Raw genomic sequence first — 22540 nt, forward strand, 5'->3', positions numbered from 1 at the left:
ATGCCCAGCCAGGTATCCAGCCAGCCCGCATGCCCAGCCAGGTACCCAGCCAGCCCGCATGCCCAGCCAGGTACCCAGCCAGCCCGCATGCCCAGCCAGGTACCCAGCCAGCCCGCTGCCCAGCCAGGTACACAGCCAGCCCGCTGCCCAGCCAGCCCGCATGCCCAGCCAGGTACCCAGCCAGCCCGCATGCCCAGCCAGGTACCCAGCCAGCCCGCATGCCCAGCCAGGTACCCAGCCAGCCCGCATGCCCAGCTAGGTACCCAGCCAGCCCGCATGCCCAGCCAGGTACCCAGCCAGCCCGCTGCCCAGCCAGCCCGCATGCCCAGCCAGGTACCCAGCCAGCCCGCATGCCCAGCCAGGTACCCAGCCAGCCCGCTGCCCAGCCAGGTACCCAGCCAGCCCGCTACCCAGCCAGGCCGCATGCCCAGCCGCATACCCAGCCAGGTACCCAGCCAGCCCGCATGCCCAGCCAGGTACCCAGCCAGCCCAGCCCGCATGCCCAGCCAGGTACCCAGCCAGCCCCCATGCCCAGCCAGGTACCCAGCCAGCCCGCATGCCCAGCCAGGTACCCAGCCAGCCCGCTGCCCAGCCAGGTACCCAGCCAGCCCGCTGCCCAGCCAGCCCGCATGCCCAGCCAGGTACCCAGCCAGCCCGCATGCCCAGCCAGGTACCCAGCCAGCCCGCTGCCCAGCCAGGTACCCAGCCAGCCCGCATGCCCAGCCAGGTACCCAGCCAGCCCGCTGCCCAGCCAGGTACCCAGCCCACTGCCCGCTCGCATAGCCAGGCAGTGGCTGGAAAGTGTAATGGTTAAGGGCTCTGCCTCTGACACAGGAGACCTGGGTTAAAATCTCGGCTCTGCCTGTTCAGTAAGCCAGCACCTATTCAGTAAGGAGTTTCTTGGGCAAGTCTCCTTAACACTGCTACTGCCTACTGAGTGCGCTCTAGTGGCTGCCTCGCAAGTGCTTTGAGTCCGACAGGAGAAAGGCGCTATACAAATACTGCAATTAATTACTCAGCCAGGGGCCAGGTACCCAGCCAGCCCGCTGCCCAGCCAGGTACCCAGCTAGCCCACTGCCCAGCCAGCCTGCATGCCCAGCCAGGTACCCAGCCAGCCCGCATGCCCAGCCAGGTACCCAGCCAGCCCGCTGCCCAGCCAGGTACCCAGCCAGCCCGCTGCCCAGCCAGCCCGCATGCCCAGCCAGGTACCCAGCCAGACCGCATGCCCAGCCAGGTACCCAGGCAGCCCGCATGCCCAGCCAGGTACCCAGCCAGCCCGCATGCCCAGCCAGGTACCCAGCCAGCCCGCATGCCCAGCCAGGTACCCAGCCAGCCCGCATGCCCAGCCAGGTACCCAGCCAGCCCGCATGCCCAGCCAGGTACCCAGCCAGCCCGCATGCCCAGCCAGGTACCCAGCCAGCCCGCATGCCCAGCCAGGTACCCAGCCAGCCCGCATGCCCAGCCAGGTACCCAGCCAGCCCGGTGCCCAGCCAGGTACCCAGCCAGCCCGCATGCCCAGCCAGGTACCTAGCCAGCCCGCTGCCCAGCCAGGTACCCAGCCCACTGCCCGCTCGCATAGCCAGGCAGTGGCTGGATAGTGTAATGGTTAAGGGCTCTGCCTCTGACACAGGAGACCTGGGTTCAAATCTCGGCTCTGCCTGTTCAGTAAGCCAGCACCTATTCAGTAAGGAGTTTCTTGGGCAAGTCTCCTTAACACTGCTACTGCCTACTGAGTGCGCTCTAGTGGCTGCCTTGCAAGTGCTTTGAGTCCGACAGGAGAAAGGCGCTATACAAATACTGCAATTAATTACTCAGCCAGGGGCCAGGTACCCAGCCAGCCCGCTGCCCAGCCAGGTACCCAGCTAGCCCACTGCCCAGCCAGCCCGCATGCCCAGCCAGGTACCCAGCCAGCCCGCATGCCCAGCCAGGTACCCAGCCAGCCCGCTGCCCAGCCAGGTACCCAGCCAGCCCGCATGCCCAGCCAGGTACCCAGCCAGCCCGCATGCCCAGCCAGGTACCCAGCCAGCCCACATGCCCAGCCAGGTAGCCAGCCAGCCCGATGCCCAGCCAGGTACCCAGCCAGCCCGCATGCCCAGCCAGGTACCCAGCCAGCCCGCATGCCCAGCCAGGTACCCAGCCAGCCCGCTGCCCAGCCAGGTACCCAGCCAGCCCGCTACCCAGCCAGCCCGCATGCCCAGCCAGGTACCCAGCCAGCCCGCATGCCCAGCCAGGTACCCAGCCAGCCCGCATGCCCAGCCAGGTACCCAGCCAGCCCGCTGCCCAGCCAGCCCGCATGCCCAGCCAGGTACCCAGCCAGCCCGCATGCCCAGCCAGGTACCCAGCCAGCCCGCTGCCCACCCAGGTACCCAGCCAATCCAAATTCTCGCAAGGGGGCCCAGTGATTTCTAGTTACGCCCCTGACTACTACCTAAACTGGGGATACCTATAGACCTGGATATCTATACTGGGGACACCTATAGTATGTCTACATTTGGACACCTATAGACCTGGCTACTGTACTTATACTAATTATTTATATAGCGCCAACATATTACGCAGCGCTGTACAGAGTATGTATTGGTTTGTCACATACCTGTCCCACAGAGGGGCTCACAATCTAATCCCTACCATAGTCATGTGTGTATTGTATGTATCGTAGTCTAGGGCCAATTTTTAGGGGAAGCCAATTAACATTATACTTATCTGTATCGTATGTTGTTGGGATGTGGGAGGAAACCAGAGTGTCTTAAGGAAACCCACACAGACAAAGGGAGAACATACAAACTCCTTGCAGATGTTGACCTGGCTAGGATTCGAACCAGGAACCCAGCGCTGCAAGGCGAGAGTGCTAACCACTACGCCATCATGCTGCCATACCACTGTACTATATTGTACTTACATCTTCACCAGTACTTCACGGAGTACGCAGTCATGTCACTGACTATCCTCTGAGGAGCTTACAATCTAATTCTCCCATAGTCTAATGTCCTACCATATTATTATGTATTTATATAGCACTTTGCAGAGAACATAGTCATGTTACTGACTTTTCTCAGGGGAGCTCACACTCTAATACCTACCACTACTTTGTGCAAGAGAACACTGGCTAATGTGTGTGGGGTTTTTTTTTGGGGGGGGGGGGGGGGACATTTCCTACTTGCTTTTTTAAGGTCACTTTACTCATACCCAGGGAGAAACCATGGTCCCACTGACTTTGGGCTGCACTTTTACTAGGATATTTTAATTGGCCACACCCACTGTGTTATGGACACGCCCATTGCATTCTGTGGCCACGCCCATTTTTCTCCGCGGCGCGCAACGTTCTCCTAGGGGGCGCCGTAGGTTTGGGGACGCCTAGGGGAGCCCAAACCCTAAATACAGCCCTGGCTCAAGGGTGACAGCAGAGAAGGCTGTGAGTCACGGGACAGGTGAGATTTTACAATGCACAGAAATCTGGGGGGAGAGACATTTTACACTTGGGGGACAGCCAGGCAGGCGGCAGAGGCATCGTTGTCAGGCCGATTCCTAATAGATTAGATTTCATGCTGAAGCTATCAGCAATCAGTTTGTTGTATATGGGCAGGTCTCATGGGGAATCTGCCCATACTTCACCTGACAAGTATGAGGCCAGAAACCCACTAGGAGCTATTTTCTGAGCGCTTTGCAATTTGAAAACTCTTGCTAATGTAATGCTATGGGTGTGATCCCACTTGAGCGATGTGATTTTATAAAAATCCCCCATAGCATTGCATTAGCAAGAGCTCTTTCAAATCCATAGCGATTAGAAATGGCTCCTAGTGGGTTTCTGGCCTGAGGCTGGGCAGAAGCATACAGAGGGTGGTAAGGCTGCATAGAATCACATCAGGTTGACAGCCTCTAAATCTGCCTTTTTAAGATGGACTTGAACTCTTACACAAGGCACAAGGAATACAGAGAAATATGCACCCTGTATGTATTTAGAGAGAAGAACCTGTCTAATCCCCCCCCATTAATAACTAATAATCACAAGTGTAATTTGATCTGTCAGCACAGAAATTCAGCAGTCATCGACAGACACAGCCAATATGTAAACACAGGATGTTGTCTGCTTCCATGAAAGCAGGAAGTAGACACACTACAGATTGATTACAGTTGTGTAAAGAGAACCCGAGATGGATCTACGGGCGGGGCAGATGGGACACAGAGACATGCCTCTGTGTCCTCACACCACCGCTCTATAGCCCCTCGGATATTTGTTGCAGTCTTGGTGGTAAGCATTGAGGAGAGGAATTCCCTGTTTAAAACGCCTGCCAGGGGCGTTCCTACAGGGTTTCCAGAGCTGCCATTGGGCAGCTCTCCCTGGCCGCGCCCCCTGCCACTCCCCCAACTCCCTGCATTCTATGAGAGACACACTGTCTCTAGTTGCAGTGTCATGACCTATAGGTCACAAAAGTGAAAGTGGGCCATTGCGGCCCACGGGAGCTGCGTTTTTTACGGCTACCTGATCCGCCCCACCCCGCAAATCAGGTAGCCTTTTTTTTTTGAGCCCACCTCTGCTCTTTAAGCTGTCACAAATGTTTTTCTGTAAAGGTTATTATACTGTTGCTTATCTTTTAGAGCAGAAAGGAAATTCTGAATTCAGGTCCACTTTAAACCCAAATTTAGCATGTGCAGGTCCCTTTTCCTATCCATTCTCGTTTACATTAACAATTTTTCTGCTAAACCCATAACGTGACTCTGTAACCTACATTGCCGATAATTAAATAGCTTTTATTGCATGAAATGTAAAAAGCCCGTCTCATGCTGTCCCCTTGCTGATTAAATATGCAGCCAGGCGCTCTCTCTACATAAAATATACATTAGCAGGCGAGATTCTGGAGGTGGGGACGGATTTAGCTGTGCAGCCGCGCTTGTTCGCATATTTCTTTGTTATTTCAGTCTACATGTTACTTATCACACTGGCTGGGAGATGCTCTTTGTTCTCTGGCTGGCTGATAGCGCCCTTCTTTGTTGGATGACATATCAGGACCTCGGATAGATCTGTCGAGGAAACACTCAGCAGATTTACAGGAAAGAATAGATGATGTCATGTCCCATTTTTACCATAGGATCGATGTGTTTTTATAAAACAGATAGGTTAGTTCACAGTGCTCATACACTGCCCATATAATTCTATGGGCCTGTTCACAGTACTGCGTTGTAACTGATTCATTATTCTAACTTGCTGCATGAAGGCTTTGTATTAAAGGAATACTGAAGTGGGGTCGGGGGAAAATGAGTTGAACTTCCCCGGGGCTTCTAATGGTCCCCCGCAGACATCCTGTGCCTGCGCAGCCACTCACCGATGCTCCGGCCCCGCCTCCGGTTCACTTCTGGAATTTCAGACTTTAAAGTCTGAAAACCACTGTGCCTGCATTGCCGTGTCCTCGCTCCCTCTGACATCACCAGGAGTGTACTGTGCATGCCCAGTATGCCTGCGCAGTACGCTTCTGGTCATACCAGCGGGAGCGAGGACACGACAACACAGGCGCAGCGGTTTTCAGACTTTAATGTCTGACATTCCAGAAGTGAACCGGAGGCGGGGCCGGAGCATTGGGGAGCGGCTGCGCAGGCACAGGATGTCTGCGGGGGACCATTAGAAGCCCCGGGTAAGTTCAACTCATTTTCCCCCGACCCCCTACAGTATTCCTTTAACCACTTGAGGACCACAGTGGTAAACCTCCCTAAAGACCAGGCACATTTTAGCTAAAATGGCCACTGCAGCTTTAATGCAAAGCTTCAGGGCCGTACAACACAGAACACAAGTTTTACCCCCCCCCCCTTTTCCCCCCACCAACAGAGCTTCAGCCTATCACTGCCGATCGCTCTCTTGTCCTCCAGGGGGACAGCCGTGTCACACGGCTGTCCCCAGTGCAGCGCTGCTGCTGATCGCAGCGATGCGCTGTGTAAATAGACGGCGATCTCGCCATCTAACAGTCTCCCGCTCGGAGACTGAAGAGGGGGCGCAGCGTGCGCGCAATAGCATGCAAATTAGAGCCCCAGGACCTGACGCCAATTGGCGTTACAAACACAATTGCTAACTTCCAGTCAGAGCAATATCCTGCCTCTATCTGGCCAGCAGACGCTTGTCAGCCAATCAGGTGCACTGTCATACACCCTTTGCCTGCTGTGCCATACCTAGCAGGAATTACATAGATTAGCATTCAGGTGGGAGGCTTCAATTGGCGTTTGGCGGTCCTGGGGCTGCCGCTGCGTTCACGCCCATTGGAGTGACGCGGTCGTTAGGTAGTTAAAGTCAATGTCCAGTCTCCATTGCAGTTCACACTCACTATAACACGTGCATTATGCAACTGCCCACTGTCTGTGAACCTATTCTCTCAATTCTGGCTGTACATAACATTGACGCAAGGTGCACAGAGGTCAGTTGCATAACTCATGTGTTATCGGTAATTACTGTGAACTGCAATGGAGACTGGCCATAGACTTTAACACAAAACCTGCATGCAGCGAGTTAGAATAATGCAATCTGTTACTGTGAACAGGCCCATAGAATTGTATTGGCAGTGAGCTGAAATGCAGAATTTTTCTGCAACGCAACTGAGGACTGTGAACAGGGCCTAAGGCTACATTCACAGTGCCAAAGCGCGTTGCTACGCAATGCAGATAAAACGCAACGCAAAGTAGTAGAGCCGGATTAAGGCTGAATGGGGCCCTAAGCGGACTTACAGATTGCTGATGATGTCAGCAGCGTGACACACGCTGCTGACATCAGTCTGCGTCTGACTGCACAGACTGGGCTGGAGTGAGCGGGGCTCGCATGTGGCCACATCACCATAGCAACGGCCGCTGCTTGCTCGCTCGTTCATCTGGGCTGGATCACATGCTGCTGCATCGTCAGCAGAGTGCTAAGAGGAGTTGAGGCACGGAGGGGCTCCAGCCAGGGAACGGCTGATAGAGTGTAAGATGCTGGCTCCTCGGTTGGCTGATGGGGCCCTTAGACTCTTACTGTGGCCCCAAGTTAATGCTTGATTTGCCTGGTCGGTAATCCGGCCCTGCAAAGTAGCAAGTAAAGTGTTGCGGTGGCATGCGATGTAACAGTGGCATCAAAATGAAAATTGCTTCATAGGTGTGCGATGTTTATGTCACACATTTGAGAGTATTAAGCCCCATCTTTTTAAAAACAGATGTACGCATGTGCAATGGCTATAACGTAGTGCGACACAGCGCAAAAAAATTCAAATATGCAAGCGTTACCATTTACTAACATTGAAAGCGTCAACGCATTATTTGCATAAACGCAGAACAGGATCTGAGTTATTTTTCCGTAACCAGTTGACCATCGCACCACATGCACTGTGAACATCGCATTGACTTTTCATCGCTGTGCGATTTCCTCCATTAAAAAACCTCCGCCGTGACGCAACGCAATGGAGCACTGTGAACGTAGCCTAAATCTCTTTTTTGCCTATAGTATGAAACCTATAGTTCTAGACTGCCAAAAAAAGTATGTGGGGAACATCAGTGGGAGTGTCCTTGATTATCTCCCCTAGTCTTGTGGGCTACAGGAATGAGCAAGAACAAATTTGCGAAAAGTGAAATCTGAGGGTTTTTTTGGGGGGGAGGAGGGGTGTCGCAGGCTGGTACCCGAAGCTCACCTCGGGTAAAAAAAAGACATACTGTATATACTTACTGAATAACAGGGAAGCCTCTAGATCCTGTAGAGGTTTCCTGTGTCCTCCTTGCCGCTGCTTGCTGGGACCATCCAGAACATTGGGGTCACACGCCTCTTGTGACTTGAGCATGCGTGCAAGCACGGCCATGCCTGAGCAGTAGCATGGAGCCACTTGAAGAGGAACGCGGCGGCTGCGGCCCCATCTTCTTACCCACAAGCCCTTGTCTGTTTTTTTGGGTGGGTCTGCGCTCTGCAGCGGGGGACCAGAGGGCTGCGCAGGAATCCTTTATAGGATCCAGAGGCTTTCCTCTTCTTAGGTAAATACGTCTTTTAAACTCACTTAGACTGTATGCTATCATATACCGCACTTTTTGCACAATGTTTGCACTGCACTTTTTATGTTATTTGTATTTCCCTGACGAAGCCCTTATGATAGATGGGCGAAACATGTTGGGTTTTAGCTAGTAGGTGCATTTATGCTCTTTGTGGTGGTTGTGGGTCAGGGACTGTTTGTGTTTGTGGGATAATGTGTCCAATATGCTGTGATTTTAGCCTTAAGTAGTTGAACATACAAACATAGCAACTTAGGTGAGAGTACTACTATCCACATTCAGTTATAAACTAGGTGGAAGTCCTGGGAGATTATATATACTATATATATATATATATCCTATACTATATATATATCCTATACTATATATATATATCCATCCTAATCCTGTTGGATCTCTCAGCTGCTTTTGATACAGTTGACCATGAAATCCTGCTTAACAGACTGCAGGAGTACTGTGGCATCAGTGGATCAGTCCTCCAGTGGTTCAGATCATTCCTGACTGACAGAACACAGAGAGTATCCCTAGGACCTATAATGTCCAAACCTGCACCTCTACAATTCGGAGTGCCACAAGGATCAATCCTATCCCCTCTGCTGTTTGCAATCTACATGTTGCCACTCGGTACACTTATCCAACGACATGGCCTGACGTACCACTGCTACGCCGATGACACACAGCTATACCTGTCCTTCAAACCTGGTGGAACAGACCCTACCCCAAAAATAAACTCTTGCTTAGCTGAGCTTCAGGCATGGATGATTGATAACTGGTTGAAACTGAATGCTGACAAAACTGAGGTCCTGTTTGTCCAAAAGCCAGTGCTCGCCATCAAAACAGCTCTATCCTAAAGCAACACCAATCAGGATTGGGAATTCAGACATAAACAGCTCCAACCTTGTGCGCAGCCTTGGCGTACTAATCGATGGGGAATTGAGTTTCAGAAACCAAATTTCATCTGTAGTTAAATCTTCCTTCTTTCATCTGAAGAACATTGCAAAGATTAAAACATCTGATTCCCCCAGAGGATCTTCAAACCCTAGTCCACGCCTTCATCACATCACGGCTGGACTACTGCAATGCCCTTTATGCTGGCCTTCCCCAAAAAAGACTTGCGTCGCCTGCAATTAGTGCAGAATGCTGCTGCCAGATTGCTAACAAACCAGCCTCGCCACTGTCACATTACACCGATCCTTCGCTCACTGCACTGGCTACCAGTAGAATGGAGAATACTCTTCAAGATTGGACTGCTGACATTCAAATCCCTGCACAATCTGGGCCCTGGATACATGAAGGACTTGCTGAAGCTGCACCACACCTCTCACAACCTCAGATCAGCAAGTTCTATAAACTTGGTCACTCCCAGAGTGCACCTCAAAAAATCTGGAGACAGAGCCTTCTGTCATGCTGCCCCTACTCTTTGGAACTCCCTACCACACCCAGTAAAGACAGCACCATCCCTGGAGCTATTCAAATCCAGACTGAAAAGCCACCTGTTTAGCCTGGCATTTCCAGATTTATAAAATTCTTCCCCTGTACCACGATGGTCGGAGCCATGCGCTTTGAGTCCCACGGGAGAAAAGCGCTTTACAAATGTTATTTGTTGTTGTTGTTGTTGTTGTTGTTGATATAGATATATATATATATATATATATATATATATATATATATATATATATATATATATATATAATATATATATATTTAGCACCCTGCTGTTCCCCCCAATGGCTATTTGGTGATACTGTATATGTTTTGTTAACCTCCCTAGCGTTCTGGACGAGCCGAGCTCGTCCAGAGACGCTAGAGGGCACCGCTCAGGCCCCGCTGGGCCAATTTGAATAATTTATTTTTAAAACACGCAGCAAGCACTTTGCTTGCTGCGTGTCCTACCCGATCGCCACCGCTCGCCGCCGATCCGCCGCTAACCGGCGCGGAAGAGGGCCCGACGAGGGAAGCCCTAAAGGAAATCCCGTTCAGAACGGGATTTCCTTATGGGTGTGATCGCCGGCGGCGATCGGAAGGGTGGGAGGGAAAGAGCAGCAAGGGGAGAATCATGTAGCTAGCGCTAGGCTAGCTACATGATACAAAAAAAAAATCGGGCGAAAATAAGCCTCCAAGAACGCCCAGCAGGTTTTAAACAGCCTCATTTTTAATCTACCGTAATTTTGATTAAAAGTTATATTTTAGGGTACTACAATACCTGTATAGAGAGGATGTGTGTACTTAGCTGTACATGCTCAAAAAAGCAAAATCCTGCCATGGTAATGAAAAGCAGAGTTCCCCTACCTACATTGCAATGTCTTTAGCACACAGACAGTCAGCGGATGTGTAGTCACATGCTGAGCAAACATCTTTTGATTTTTATATTTCAATATAGAGTAGTGCAAATCCGATTTCAGAGCCATTATCTGACAGACAGGAAGCTTCTTTACTGCAGCCTGCGAGACTGAAATAATTTTCTTTCAAGTGTAACCGTGCTGTCTGGATAGTGTGCCGGTGTAATGTCTGATCGCGCTGCCCGGAAGCTCCCCTCCACACTGAGTAGCACACATGCGCAGTGTGAAGTTAATTATGCTGCTGATGGTAACATAATAAATATCTCCACTTCCACACATCCTACACCCCTCACATTTTCAGGGAAGGGAGAGGATCCCCCGAACTACCTATATGCCAAATTGCAGCCCCCGAGCCCTGCTGGTTCAGGAGATAGATTAGAGAAACCTATCTCGGGAACCAGTGGGGCTCAGGGGCTGCAATTTGGTATAGAGGTAGTTGGGGGGGGGGGGGATCCCCTCCCTACCCTGAACATTTGGGGAGTGTAGGATGTGTGGAAGCAGAGATATTATTGTTACCATCAGCAGCATTATGAAATAGGAAATGTGACCGCACAGTCTCCTACTGCGCATGCGGGGCAGCGCAAATCCACAGGCAGCGTAATCAGACACAACACCGGTTAACTGGAACCCGAGGTGAGAGGGATTTGGAGGCCACCATATTTATTTCCTTGTAAACAATACTAGTTGACTGGCAGCAAACACAGTGAATCCAGTGCAGGAGACTTGGGCGCACAGGGAGTAACTTCGGCGCCATCAGAAGACTGAGCTGAAGTTACTTCTAAAACACAATAATTCATCTTGCAGCCGAATTATTTCATTCCCCACCATGCATGGCGGCCTGGAGAGGGAATAGTATTTAATACGGCCGGGACTTGTGCGCTAGCAGGATCAGCCATACCGGCTGTATCCTGCGCCCAAGTCTCCCGTGCTGTTTCCTCTCGTACGCGCCTGGCAGCCCTGCTGACCTTCTGGCATAAGTATCGTTGGAGTCAAATCCTGGGACAAGCACATGGCTAATACAGTAAAACCTGAGTCATCTGAGTCAGAGTACCTGATTTGCAGCATGCTAGTTCAGTGTAAATGGCTAAAAGTATTAAGAGACACGGGATCAGGAAGACTGCCAGGCAGCTGGTATTGTTTAAAAAGAAATACATATGGCAGCCTCAATATCGCTCTCACTTGGGTTCCCTGACAGGATCAAATCTCTGCTCTTCCTGTTCAGTAAGCCAGCACCTATTCAGCGAGGAGACCTTGGGCAAGTCTCCCTAACACTGCTACTGCCTATAGAGCACGTCCTAGTGGCTGCAGCTCTGGCGCTTTGAGTCCGCCAGGAGAAAAGTACAATATAAATGTTCTGTATTTTGTCTTTCTTCAGGGAATGAGCTCTTGATACATAATAATAAACTGAATATTGCATGACTTATTTTGTTCCTGTTAGAAGAACTGAGTAGACCCATTATTGACAGAGAGCATTGCATTATCTACCATATTTTTAGGACTATAAGACGCTCCTGACCATAAGATGCACCTAGAATGAGAGGACAAAAACCAGGGGAAAAATATATATACTAAACCTGGTGCATCCATTGTGAAGGGGCATCTTGTGGAATATGCCCCTTTTGTACCTCATGCCCTCTTGTGTCTCCCTGTGTCCTCCTCTGCCCCCCTTGTGTCCTCCTGTGTAACCCATGTGTCCACCTCTATGCCACTTTGTGTCCACCTTGTGTCCTCCTTTATGCCCCGTTATGTGCTCCTGTGTCCTCTTCTACTGTATGCCCCTTTGTGCCCCCCTGTATCCTCCATTTGTCCCCCTGTGTCCTCCTCTGCATGGGCACAGTACAGGGAGTCCCCGACATTGCGGCGGGTTGGAGGTTAGTATTGGCAGGTGATCACAAGTCAGGAACTCCCTGCATTTGGACTATAAGACGCAGTGACTTTTTTTTCCCACTTTTGGGGGAGAAAAGGTGAGTCTTATAGTCCAATAAAATACAGTACATAACAGCTACCTGGTTTCCTAATGCCTGGTACACACTGTGCATTTTCCTGTCAGATAGACGGGTTGAAACTATTATTTACAACAGGTTCGATCTGATTTCTAATTCATTTTTCCAATCAATTTTGTATAGAAGTAATAGGAAAATCAATCGGTAATCAGATTGGACCTGTCGGAAATAATCAATTCGACTCATCGATTTGATGGGAAATTGCATGGCGGAAAATGGGCAGCACGGAGGAGTAGTGGGCAGCACGGTGGAGTAGTGGGCAGCACGGTGGCGTAGTGGTTAGCGCATTCGCCTTGCAGCGCTGGGTCCCCAATTCGAATCCCAGCCAGGTCAACATCTGCAAGGAGTTTGTATCTTCTCCCCGTGTCTGCGTGGGTTTCCTCCGGGTACTCCGGTTTCCTCCCACATCCCCCCAAAAAACATACAGATAGGTTAATTGGCTTCCCCAAAATTGGCCCTAGACTACGCTACATACACTACACTAGACATAGGACTATGGTAGGGATTAGATTGTGAGCCCCTCTGAGCGACAGTTAGTGACAAAACTATATATATTCTGTACAGCGCTGCGGAAGATGTGGGTGCTATTTAAATACTAAATAATAATAATAATAATGGAGTGTACCAGACATAACACCATGATTGCATTAATTACATTAACGGTATAAAAAGATTGACTTTGCAGTCGCTTTACCAGTGGAAGGAAAGAAGCGTTGTCGTCCAAAGTAGCCAAACAAGTGTTTGGATACTTTGAAGTGTTTGTGTCTATTTTCTAACTTTTGCTAAATATACAAAACCTTGCTGCAATTCATGACTACAACATTCTCTGTTTTCTCTTTCCAGGCTGATATTTGGCACACTCTATCCTGCCTATTATTCCTACAAGGCTGTCAAGTCCAAAGATATTAAGGAATATGTGAGTTTAATTTGTGTTAAATTGCATCATTGAAATGGTATTGTGGTTCACAGTATGGGGCAGCATTATAATGTCTGTGATAGATGTATCTGTGTAAATCCATGTAAAGTTTTCTGTGTGAAAACTTTCTAGGCCAAAAGGCCATATCTCCGTTTTTGAGAGTGCTAGTAGGCCAAATTAGCAAAATTAAACACCTTTTTTGCTGATTGCCGTTAGGCACTCTATGCCTGTGACTTTTTGCCAAAACGTTTCCATAGGGAATCACGGTAACCCATATACCGTTTGCAGTTAGCACAGTGACAGCTGCTAATCAGTGGCTGTTACTGCTGCTGACATAGTGGCAGATGCTAATCAGTGGCTGTTACTGCTACTGGCACAGGGGCAGGCAGCTGCTAATCAGTGGCTGTTACTGCTGCTGGCATAGTGGCAGCTGCTAATCAGTAGCTGTTACTGCTGCTGGTATAGTGACAGCTGCTAATCACTGTCTGTTACTGCTGCTGGCACAGTGGTAGCTGCTAATCGGTGGCTGTTACTGCTGCTGGCATAGTGGCAGCTGCTAATCAGTGGCTGTTACTGCTGCTGGCACGGTGGCAGCTGCTCACCATTGGCAGTTATTGCTGCTGGCACAGTGGCAGCTGCTGATCGGTGGCTGTTACTTCTGCTGGCACAGTGGCAGCTGCTAATCGGTGGCTGTTGCTGCTGCTGGAACAGTGGCAGCTGCTAATCGGTGCCTGGTACTGCTGCTGGCACAGTGGAGGCTGCTAATCGGTGCCTGGTACTGCTGCTGACATAGTGGCAGCTGCTTATCAGTGACTGTTAGTGCTGCTGTTAGTGCTGCTGATGCAGTGGTGGCTGCTAATCAGTGGCTGTTACTGCTGCTGGTATAGTGGCAGCTGCTCATCAGTGCCTAGTACAGCTGCTGACATAGTGGCTGCTGCTAATCAGCAGCTGTTACTGCTGCTGGCACAGTGACAGCTGCTAATCAGTGGCTGTTACTGCTGCTGGCATAGTGGCAGCTGCTAATCAGTGGATGTTAAAAAGTGGAAGTTACTGCTGCTGACACAGTGGCAGCTGCTAATCAGTGGCTGTTACATCTGCTGGCACAGTGGCAACTGCTAATCAGTGGCTGTTACTGCTGCTGGCATAGTGGCAGCTGCCAATCAGTGCCTGTTACTGCTGCTGGCATAGTGGCAGTGCTAATCAGTGGCTGTTACTGCTTTTGGCATAGTGGCAGCTGCTAATCAGTGGATGTTACTGCTGCTGACACAGTGGCGGCTGCTAATCAGTGGCTGTTACTGCTGCAGGCATAGTGGCAGCTGCTAATCAGTGGATGTTACTGCTGCTGACACAGTGGCGGCTGCTAATCAGTGGCTGTTACTGCTGCTGGCATAGTGGCAGCTGCTAATCAGTGGCTGTTACTGCTGCTGGCACAGTGGCAGCTGCTAATCAATGGCTGTTACTGCTGCTGGCACAGTGGCAGCTGCTAATCAGTGGATGTTAATGCTGCTGGCATAGTGGCAGCTGCTAATCAGTGGAAGTTACTGCTGCTGACACAGTGGCAGCTGCTAATCAGTGGCTGTTACATCTGCTGGCACAGTGGCAACTGCTAATCAGTGGCTGTTACTGCTGCTGGCATAGTGGCAGCTGCTAATCAGTGGCTGTTAATGCTGCTAGCATAGTGGCGGCTGCTCATCAGTGGCTGTTACTGCTGCTGGCCCCTGCATGCCACACCTCATTGGCCTGCGGGTCGCATGGAATTAACAACTGCAAAGTGCTTGGGGGCCACCAGAATTGGCTCGTCAGGCCACATTTTCCCCCTGGGCCAGACTTTGGACATGCCTGCCTTAGGGCAAGAGTGATTCGTATTGATCCGTCACTATAGATTAGAAAACGTGACAGATCTCAACCTCTTTATTTAATATTATATTTTGGGGGGGGGGGGGGGGGGTGTCAGCAGTATTTTTATTCAGTCAGGGAGAGCTGAGAGATGGAACATTGAGCTGCAGCTCTCGCACAGGTAATAATGAGGTAGCAATTTGCTTTTTTCTTGGAAGCACAAGAGGACAAAAAAAAGCTTTTTTTCCCCACTGTGTTAAATTGATTCTCTGTGAAATGCCAGCTTCCGCATTTGTGTAAATAACTGTGTAAGAGCTCAGATGATCTATTTATGCATCCAAGCTTTCTGTCACCCGAAATAACCTTTTGTGATGATTTAGGGTCAGACTTTGGTTGGAAACATCTGATCTGCAGCTTGTTTGGGGGCTTTAACTATCAGAGGCAAAGGGGCAGGAGGACTGCCAGGCAATGTGCATTGTTTAATGGCTCTTCCACACTAGGACGTTGCGTTTGATGCGACGTTATGGTCGCACAACGTGCCTCTAACACAACGCATGTCACTGTTGAAGTGTGATAACATCTAACATAATTGCCCTGCGTTGTGTGTCTTGCGGTGCGCCGTTTTCGTTGCATACTGATAGAACGAAAAGATGCATGCATCACATTTTAAAAGAAATTAAAAACATTACTGAGCATGTGCAAACAGTCCAATGTAGCTAATGACTCAGAGAATGCACAGCATGCAGCACTTCCTAAATATTGCTACACGTTACACACAACGCAAAGTGAGCACTGTGAATGTCACACATACTTTGTGCTACTGTGCGTTAGTCTGCGTTATTACTTTTTATAACATGCGACCTTAACGTTGCACTGTGAAAGAGCCCTAAAAGGAAATAAATATGCCCCCCCCCCCCCCCCCCCCCCCATATAACTCTCACTTCAGAGGGCCTTTAAATCCCAAAAGTTACTAAAGTGAATTATGACAGACTTACATGACCCCTAGAATTCACAAATGAGTGTGGAGTGGCAAGCTTTTATCGATTCCTGCTAGAAGTGGGTTATACCACTGAAAACTACTTAGGCAGGAGTTATGATTAGCCTCCCAGTCCTTCATATGTCACTGTTTACATTACATGTTATATTGATGAAACCATTCATTTTTTAAAAAAAAACTTTTTTACACTATTTTAGAAGGATGTTTAATAGTTTATGCATAAACCACTTTTTTTTTTCCTCATTCGCGAAAGAACCCCTTTAAACACCCAACAGCCATTGTACACTGTACAACAAAAGCTTTCTGGATATATATCACAGCATTCAGTTTTCCATCATCAGCAGGAGTGCAAGAGAAACAAATAAAACAATACTAATGCATGATTGCAGCAGCATGTAGAGGCTGGACTTCTCCCGCCTCCATTTGCACATGTCCGCTCTTCCTCACGGCCCCCTCTTCTCAGAAGTCCTGTCCTTGAGTAGCACAAAAAGCTGATCACGTGGTGTTTTATGCCAGCCTCTCTTTCCCACAATACAGCAAGTTGCGGCATTGCACTCTAAAATAACTCCTACTTTAATAAATAACGAACTTATAACTCACCGTTTTTGAGGCGTTAAGAAACAATTTTGATATTTTAGCAAATCCGGCATTGATGCGGAAAAATCTTAATAGATTAAAAAAAAACGTTAACTTCGAATGAGGAATTTTATTGAAGGGAATTCAGTTATCAAATCCCTGTTGATTAATTGAAGCCATACATAGCGAGAACATATAAACTCTGTGCAGATGGTGTCCTGGCCAAGATTCACACCTGGGACCCTAGCGCTGCAAGGCAAGAAAGCTATTCTCTGCCCCACAAGGCTGTGTGTTTAAACCATTTCATATGTCTATACACGCGTCCACCTTTATCTGGAGCTCTGTATCAGGAGCAAATAACTAACTTTGGTTGTTGATTTTCTCCCATGGTGAGAGATAATTTCCACTTCTTCCCTGTCGCTTCTCCACATAGGAGGAAAAAAAATGAAGCACTTTTTTCTGATTGCATTATTCTCACTGGAGTTCCTCTTTAAGCTACGTACACACTATAGACTAAAATCGGTCGAGGCAGCCAATACAAATTGCCTCGGGCAAGAATATAGCGAGCATACAGGAAACCCCTGACATCACCTAAAGATCTGGCATACCGGATTTTAAGCTACATCCATTGCATTGACCGATTGCATTGTTTTAACAACTCACCTCAGCCCCCTCTGTGCCGCTCTGTTGTGCGCTGCATGTCTTCCCTCCTCTCCTCTCCATAGAAACAGAACACATTTGGCCCAAAACTGTCGCCCGAGGGATGCAATCACGATCCCTGCCAGGAGGCAACCCTCTCAGTAGCTTCAGGGTCAACTCAGCCCTGCCCCCCGCTCCAGAGTACCATTGTTGGTGTTCTTATTATAATTATTTTTATTGTCTGTGAAAGTGGAACTACACTTCATTGTGAACTGTAAAACTAACTATGACAGCTTCTAAATCTACCTGATCCTTTCTGTTACCAGGTGAAATGGATGATGTACTGGATCATATTTGCACTATTCATGACAGTGGAAACGTTTACAGACCTATTTCTCTGTTGGTAAGTGTAAAAATATAAAATTATTTCACATGTTAAAAATATACATACATATATATATATATATATAGCTAGCTAAACATTACAAAGAACCGGAGTGGTTATCACCCTTCCAGCTGCTTAGGAACTAGGCTTAGGAACTTCACGCCTCAGCATTTTCTGCCAGCCCCGAGGCATTCTGGGGATTTCTAGCTTAAAGTGAACCTCCGGACTAAAAATCTACTCAGCAGAACTGAAAAGGCTTGGTGTTTCTTTAACAGTTTCACAGCATCAGAACTTTGTTTTTCTTACCAAAGCATCATTTTTAGCTGCATTTTTAGCTAAGCTCCGCCCCATCAAAGAAAACTGCCCGGGCTTTTTTTCCCTGATGCTGTGCAAACACAGGACAGTTGGAACTATGTCTCATGCTCCCTGTCACCTCTTTTCAACCAAAAAAATGGCTGCCCTCATGAAATCACAGTGTGGGTAAGAGATTATATTACCTATCTATTTTAATTAACATAACTAATGTAACTTAATGACAGTATGTTTGTTTAGACTGGAGTTCCTCTTTAACAACGTGGCGCACTGATACTTTTTGATGGGTGAGTAGCTCCATTAATAAGGGCTCAGCTGACAGCTTTCCATAAATGTTAGAAGTCGGGGCTTGTTCACACTGCAGGCGTTTTCGGCTTTTTTTTTGCCCGTGTGCATTTTTTAAAAACACCCCCCCAACCGCGTGGACAATGAATGTCTATGAGAAGGTTCATATCAGCGTGGGCCGTGCGCTGTCCGTTCAGTAAAGCGGTGCGTGTACCATTTTTGAGGCAATTCCACCTCAATGGAAGGTATATGAGAAACGCAAAATGTTCAGAAAATCGCTTTGTGTAGAGATTGCGCTCGCGTTGTTAAGAATAAATACATTATATTTATTATTTTCCAGGCCAAAGAGTTCACTTCTTGACTTGCGTTAGGGAGTGAATCACAAAACCGCTCGGAAAAAACACTTAGAAAACTGCTAAGCACAGAAACGAATCGCCCACCCAAGAGCCTGGAATCAGAAAAAAAAAAAGACGCCTCAAAAACAGCCCAACGCGGACTGACACGCGAGCCGAACGCAATGTGAACAAGGCCTTCGTGTCAGTAATATAGAGGCTTGCTGCTTAAAAAGAAAGAGCAGGCTGCTTGCCTTGCTGTTACTCCTATCCGGCCCACTGTTCTCGTGTACCTTCAGGGAGTGTCATTGTATGCAGCACTTTCTGAGGCCCCAAACCTGAGGACCAGTGGAAGGGGTGGGAGCAGCGTCATGTGATCAGGGGGAAGTGGGCCGGTATGTGGTTGTATGGTTTGAGGCAGCAAGCCTACTACGACAGTTCAGGCTTAGCTGCTCTCTTTATGGCTAGGGGAACAAGGGAAAGAGCTAATGATTAAAATCACTTTCATTAGGTAAGTATGGAGTTTTGTCCTAGAAGTAGAGCAGAGGAAAACAGGAAATCCAAGGGGAGGTCCCTGCCTGTGCGAGCTTGTTCGCTAGTTCTTGGTCTACACATAGCTAGAGTCGGCTTGATTTCAGTTCATCTGTATCAGTTATCAGTGAAAGCATTATGTTTATATTCTCCTCACAATATGTGTTAGGCCTCTTTCAGATGGGAGGCTGGACCGCATGCTTGCTGAGCAGTTCAGTATCCTGTCTGTCTCCCAGGAGGGCCATTTGGGCGCATGTTGCGTCTGAGCACAGCTGCAGCCACGCTCACATGGGAGGGAGCACCATTTCAGCACCAGTACCGAGTGCTAACAAGTGTCTGACTGGTGCAGGAGAGCAGCTGAGAGGCGGTGAATTCACTGCATGTCAGCTGCCCATCTGAAAGAGGCCTTAAAGCGGGATTGTCGGCCAAAAAATCACATGCCATTTACCCACTGCTCTATGTTTATTATGCAGTCTACAATCTGACTCTGCATTGCAAGCACTCCAATCTAATCAAAAAAGTTTCTGCTGTAATAAATCTTATCTCAGTCAGACTGGCTCTATTTGGTACATTGCCAATGAGAAGGAAGCTTTGTCATCACCCCTCCCACAATCCTGCTCCTCACTGATTGGCTGAGGGTGGTTCAGTGAGATGCTGAAATATAATCTATGCTGTGCTCACATGTGTTTACAAAGCAAGCTAGATATGACTGTGTAGTTTCTATGAAAAACAAAAAGAATAAGGGAGGAAAGGACATCAGGATTGGCTTCAGTCAGAGGAAATAAAAATGGAAAATGCCAGGAACAGTTTTCGTTTTATTTACTACTAGCTGGTCGCCCGGCGTTGCCCGGGTATGTATTTGGCTAGTGTTGGCTCTGCCCACTTTTTCTAATCCTAACACAAAATTATTAAATTACTTAATGACCTGGTTTGAGAGCTTTGCGATCTTTGGCATCAATGATTTGCATTGAAATGAAATAAATCTAATTGACTGTGGCTCCACCTCCTTTTCTGATTTTGAACTACAGTCATCAAAAGGCCAACTGTACCAGGTTTGAGGCTTGTGCCATTAACAGTGCAAGAATGGCAGCAATGAAATATTCCCCTTGAAAATCAATAGGTGAATGTTGATTGGCTTTTGTAGGTTCCACCCACCCTTCTGAATATTAATCTCAGTCACCCAGTGACCAACTGTGCAAAGTTTGAGAACCCTACAATTAATAGTGTAAGAATGGCTGCAGTTTACATTTTCCCAGTGAAATTTGTATTTGTCTCCGCGTACTGATGACCCGGCGTTGCCCGGTTATGTATTTGGCTGGTGTTCGATACGGCTCCTGTTTCTAACCCTAAAGCACAATTACTTAATGACCAAGTTTGTGAGCTTTGCGGTCTTTGTCATCAATAATTTTCATTGAAATGAAACAAATCTGATTGGCTTTTTGTGGCTCCACCCCCTTTTCTGAATTTGAACCCAAATCACCCAAAGACCAACTGTACCAGGTTTGAGACTTGTGCCATTAACAGTGCAAGAATGACAGCAATAACATTTTCCCTTGAAAATCAATAGGTGCATTTTGATTGGCTCATGTAGGCTCCACCCACTTTCCAGAATATTAATCCTAGTCACCCAGTGACCCACTGTGCAAAGTTTGAGAACCCTACAATTAATAGTGTAAGAATGGCTGCAGTTTACATTTCCCAGGGAAATTTGTATTTGTCTCTGCCCACTTTTTGGTTATGGGAATAAAAGGTATCCTATACTTTATTCCAGGTAATGTACTATGTGTGTGCCAAATTTCATTCAAATCCGTTCAGCCATTTTTGCGTGATCGAGTAACAAACATACAAACATCCAAACTTCCAAACATCCGAACTTTCCCATTTATAATACTAGCTGGACGCCCGGCGTTGCCCGGGTATGTATTTGGCTGGTGTTGGCCCTGCCCACTTTTCCTAACCCTAACACACAATTACTTAATGACCAAGTTTGTGAGCTTTGCGGTCTTTGGCATCAATAATTTGCATTGAAATAAAATAAATCTGATTGGCTGTGGCTCGACCACTTTTCTGAATTTGAAGCCCAATCACCCAATGGCCAAGTGTACCAGGTACAGGTGATTAACAGTGCAAGAGGCGTGTGCCATTAACAGTGCAAGAATGGCAGCAATTTAATATTCCCCTTAAAAATCAATAGGTGGGTTTTAATTGGCTTTTGTAGGCACCACCCACCTTTCTGAATATTAATCCCAGTCACCCAGTGACCAACTGTGCAAAGTTTGAGAACCCTACCATTAACAGTGTAAGAATGGCTGCAGTTTACATTTTCCTAATGAAATTTGTATTTTTCTCCACCCACTGATTTCCTGACATTGTTCGGGTATGTATTTGGCTGGTGTTGGCTCCGCCTACTTTTTCTAACCCTAACACACAATTACTCAATGACCAAGTTTGTGCACTTTGCGGTCTTTGGCATCAATAATTTGCATTGAGATTAAACAAATCTGTTTGGCTGTTTGTGGCTCCACCCCTTTGTCTAAATTTGAACCCCAGTCACCCAATGACCAACTGTACCAGGTTTAAGGCTTGTGCCAATAACAGTGCAAGAATGGCAGCAATGAAATATTCCCCTTGAAAATCAATAGTTGAATTTTGATTAGCTTTTGTAGGCTCCAGCCACTTTTCTGAATATTAATCCCAGTCACCCAGTGACCAATTGTGCAAAGTTTGAGAACCCTACCATTAACAGTGTAAGAATGGCTGCAGTTTACATTTTCTCAGTGAAATGTGTATTTGTCTCCGCCCACTGATGACCCGGTATTGCCGATTATGTATTTGGCTGGTGTTGGCTGAGCCCACTTTTCCTAACCCTAACACACAATTACTCAATTACCAAGTTTGTGAGCTTTGCGGTTTTTGGCATCAATAACCTGCGTTAAAATAAAACAAATATGATTGGCTGTTTGTGGCTCCACCCCTTTTATCACTCCAAACCCAAGTCAACCAATGACCAACTGTACCAGGTTTAAGGCTTGTGCCAATAACAGTGCAAGAATGGCAGCAATATAAATATTCCCCTTGAAAATCAATAGGTTAATTTTGATTGACTTTTATAGACTCCACCCACTTTTCTGAATATTAATCCCAGTCACTCAGTAACCAACTGTGCAAAGTTTGAGAACCCTACCATTAACAGTGTAAGAATGGCTGCAGTTTACATTTTCCCAGTAAAATTTGTATTTGTCTCCGCCCACTTATGACCCCGTGTTGCCCGCTTATGCATTTGGCTGGTGTTGGCTGTGCCTACTTTTCTAACCCTAACACACAATTAATCAATTACCAAGTTTGTGATCTTTGCGGTGTTTGGCATCAATAATTTGCATTGAAATGAAACAAATCTAATTGGCTG

General features: G+C 47.9%; 1 protein-coding gene across 6 annotated transcripts in view; it reads left to right on the forward strand.

Annotated features, from left to right (window-relative positions):
- Positions 1–22540, forward strand: part of REEP1 (receptor accessory protein 1) — a 183959-nt gene that overhangs the window by 55796 nt on the left and 105623 nt on the right. For all 6 annotated transcript variants that reach the window (XM_068275332.1, XM_068275342.1, XM_068275364.1 and 3 more), the window contains exons 2-3: positions 13169–13241; positions 17616–17692. In XM_068275332.1, coding sequence (XP_068131433.1) covers positions 13169–13241; positions 17616–17692 — 150 coding nt within the window. The remainder of the gene's footprint in view (positions 1–13168; positions 13242–17615; positions 17693–22540) is intronic.

Source organism: Hyperolius riggenbachi, chromosome 1 (genome assembly GCF_040937935.1).
Source record: "Hyperolius riggenbachi isolate aHypRig1 chromosome 1, aHypRig1.pri, whole genome shotgun sequence".
Lineage (NCBI taxonomy): Eukaryota > Metazoa > Chordata > Amphibia > Anura > Hyperoliidae > Hyperolius > Hyperolius riggenbachi.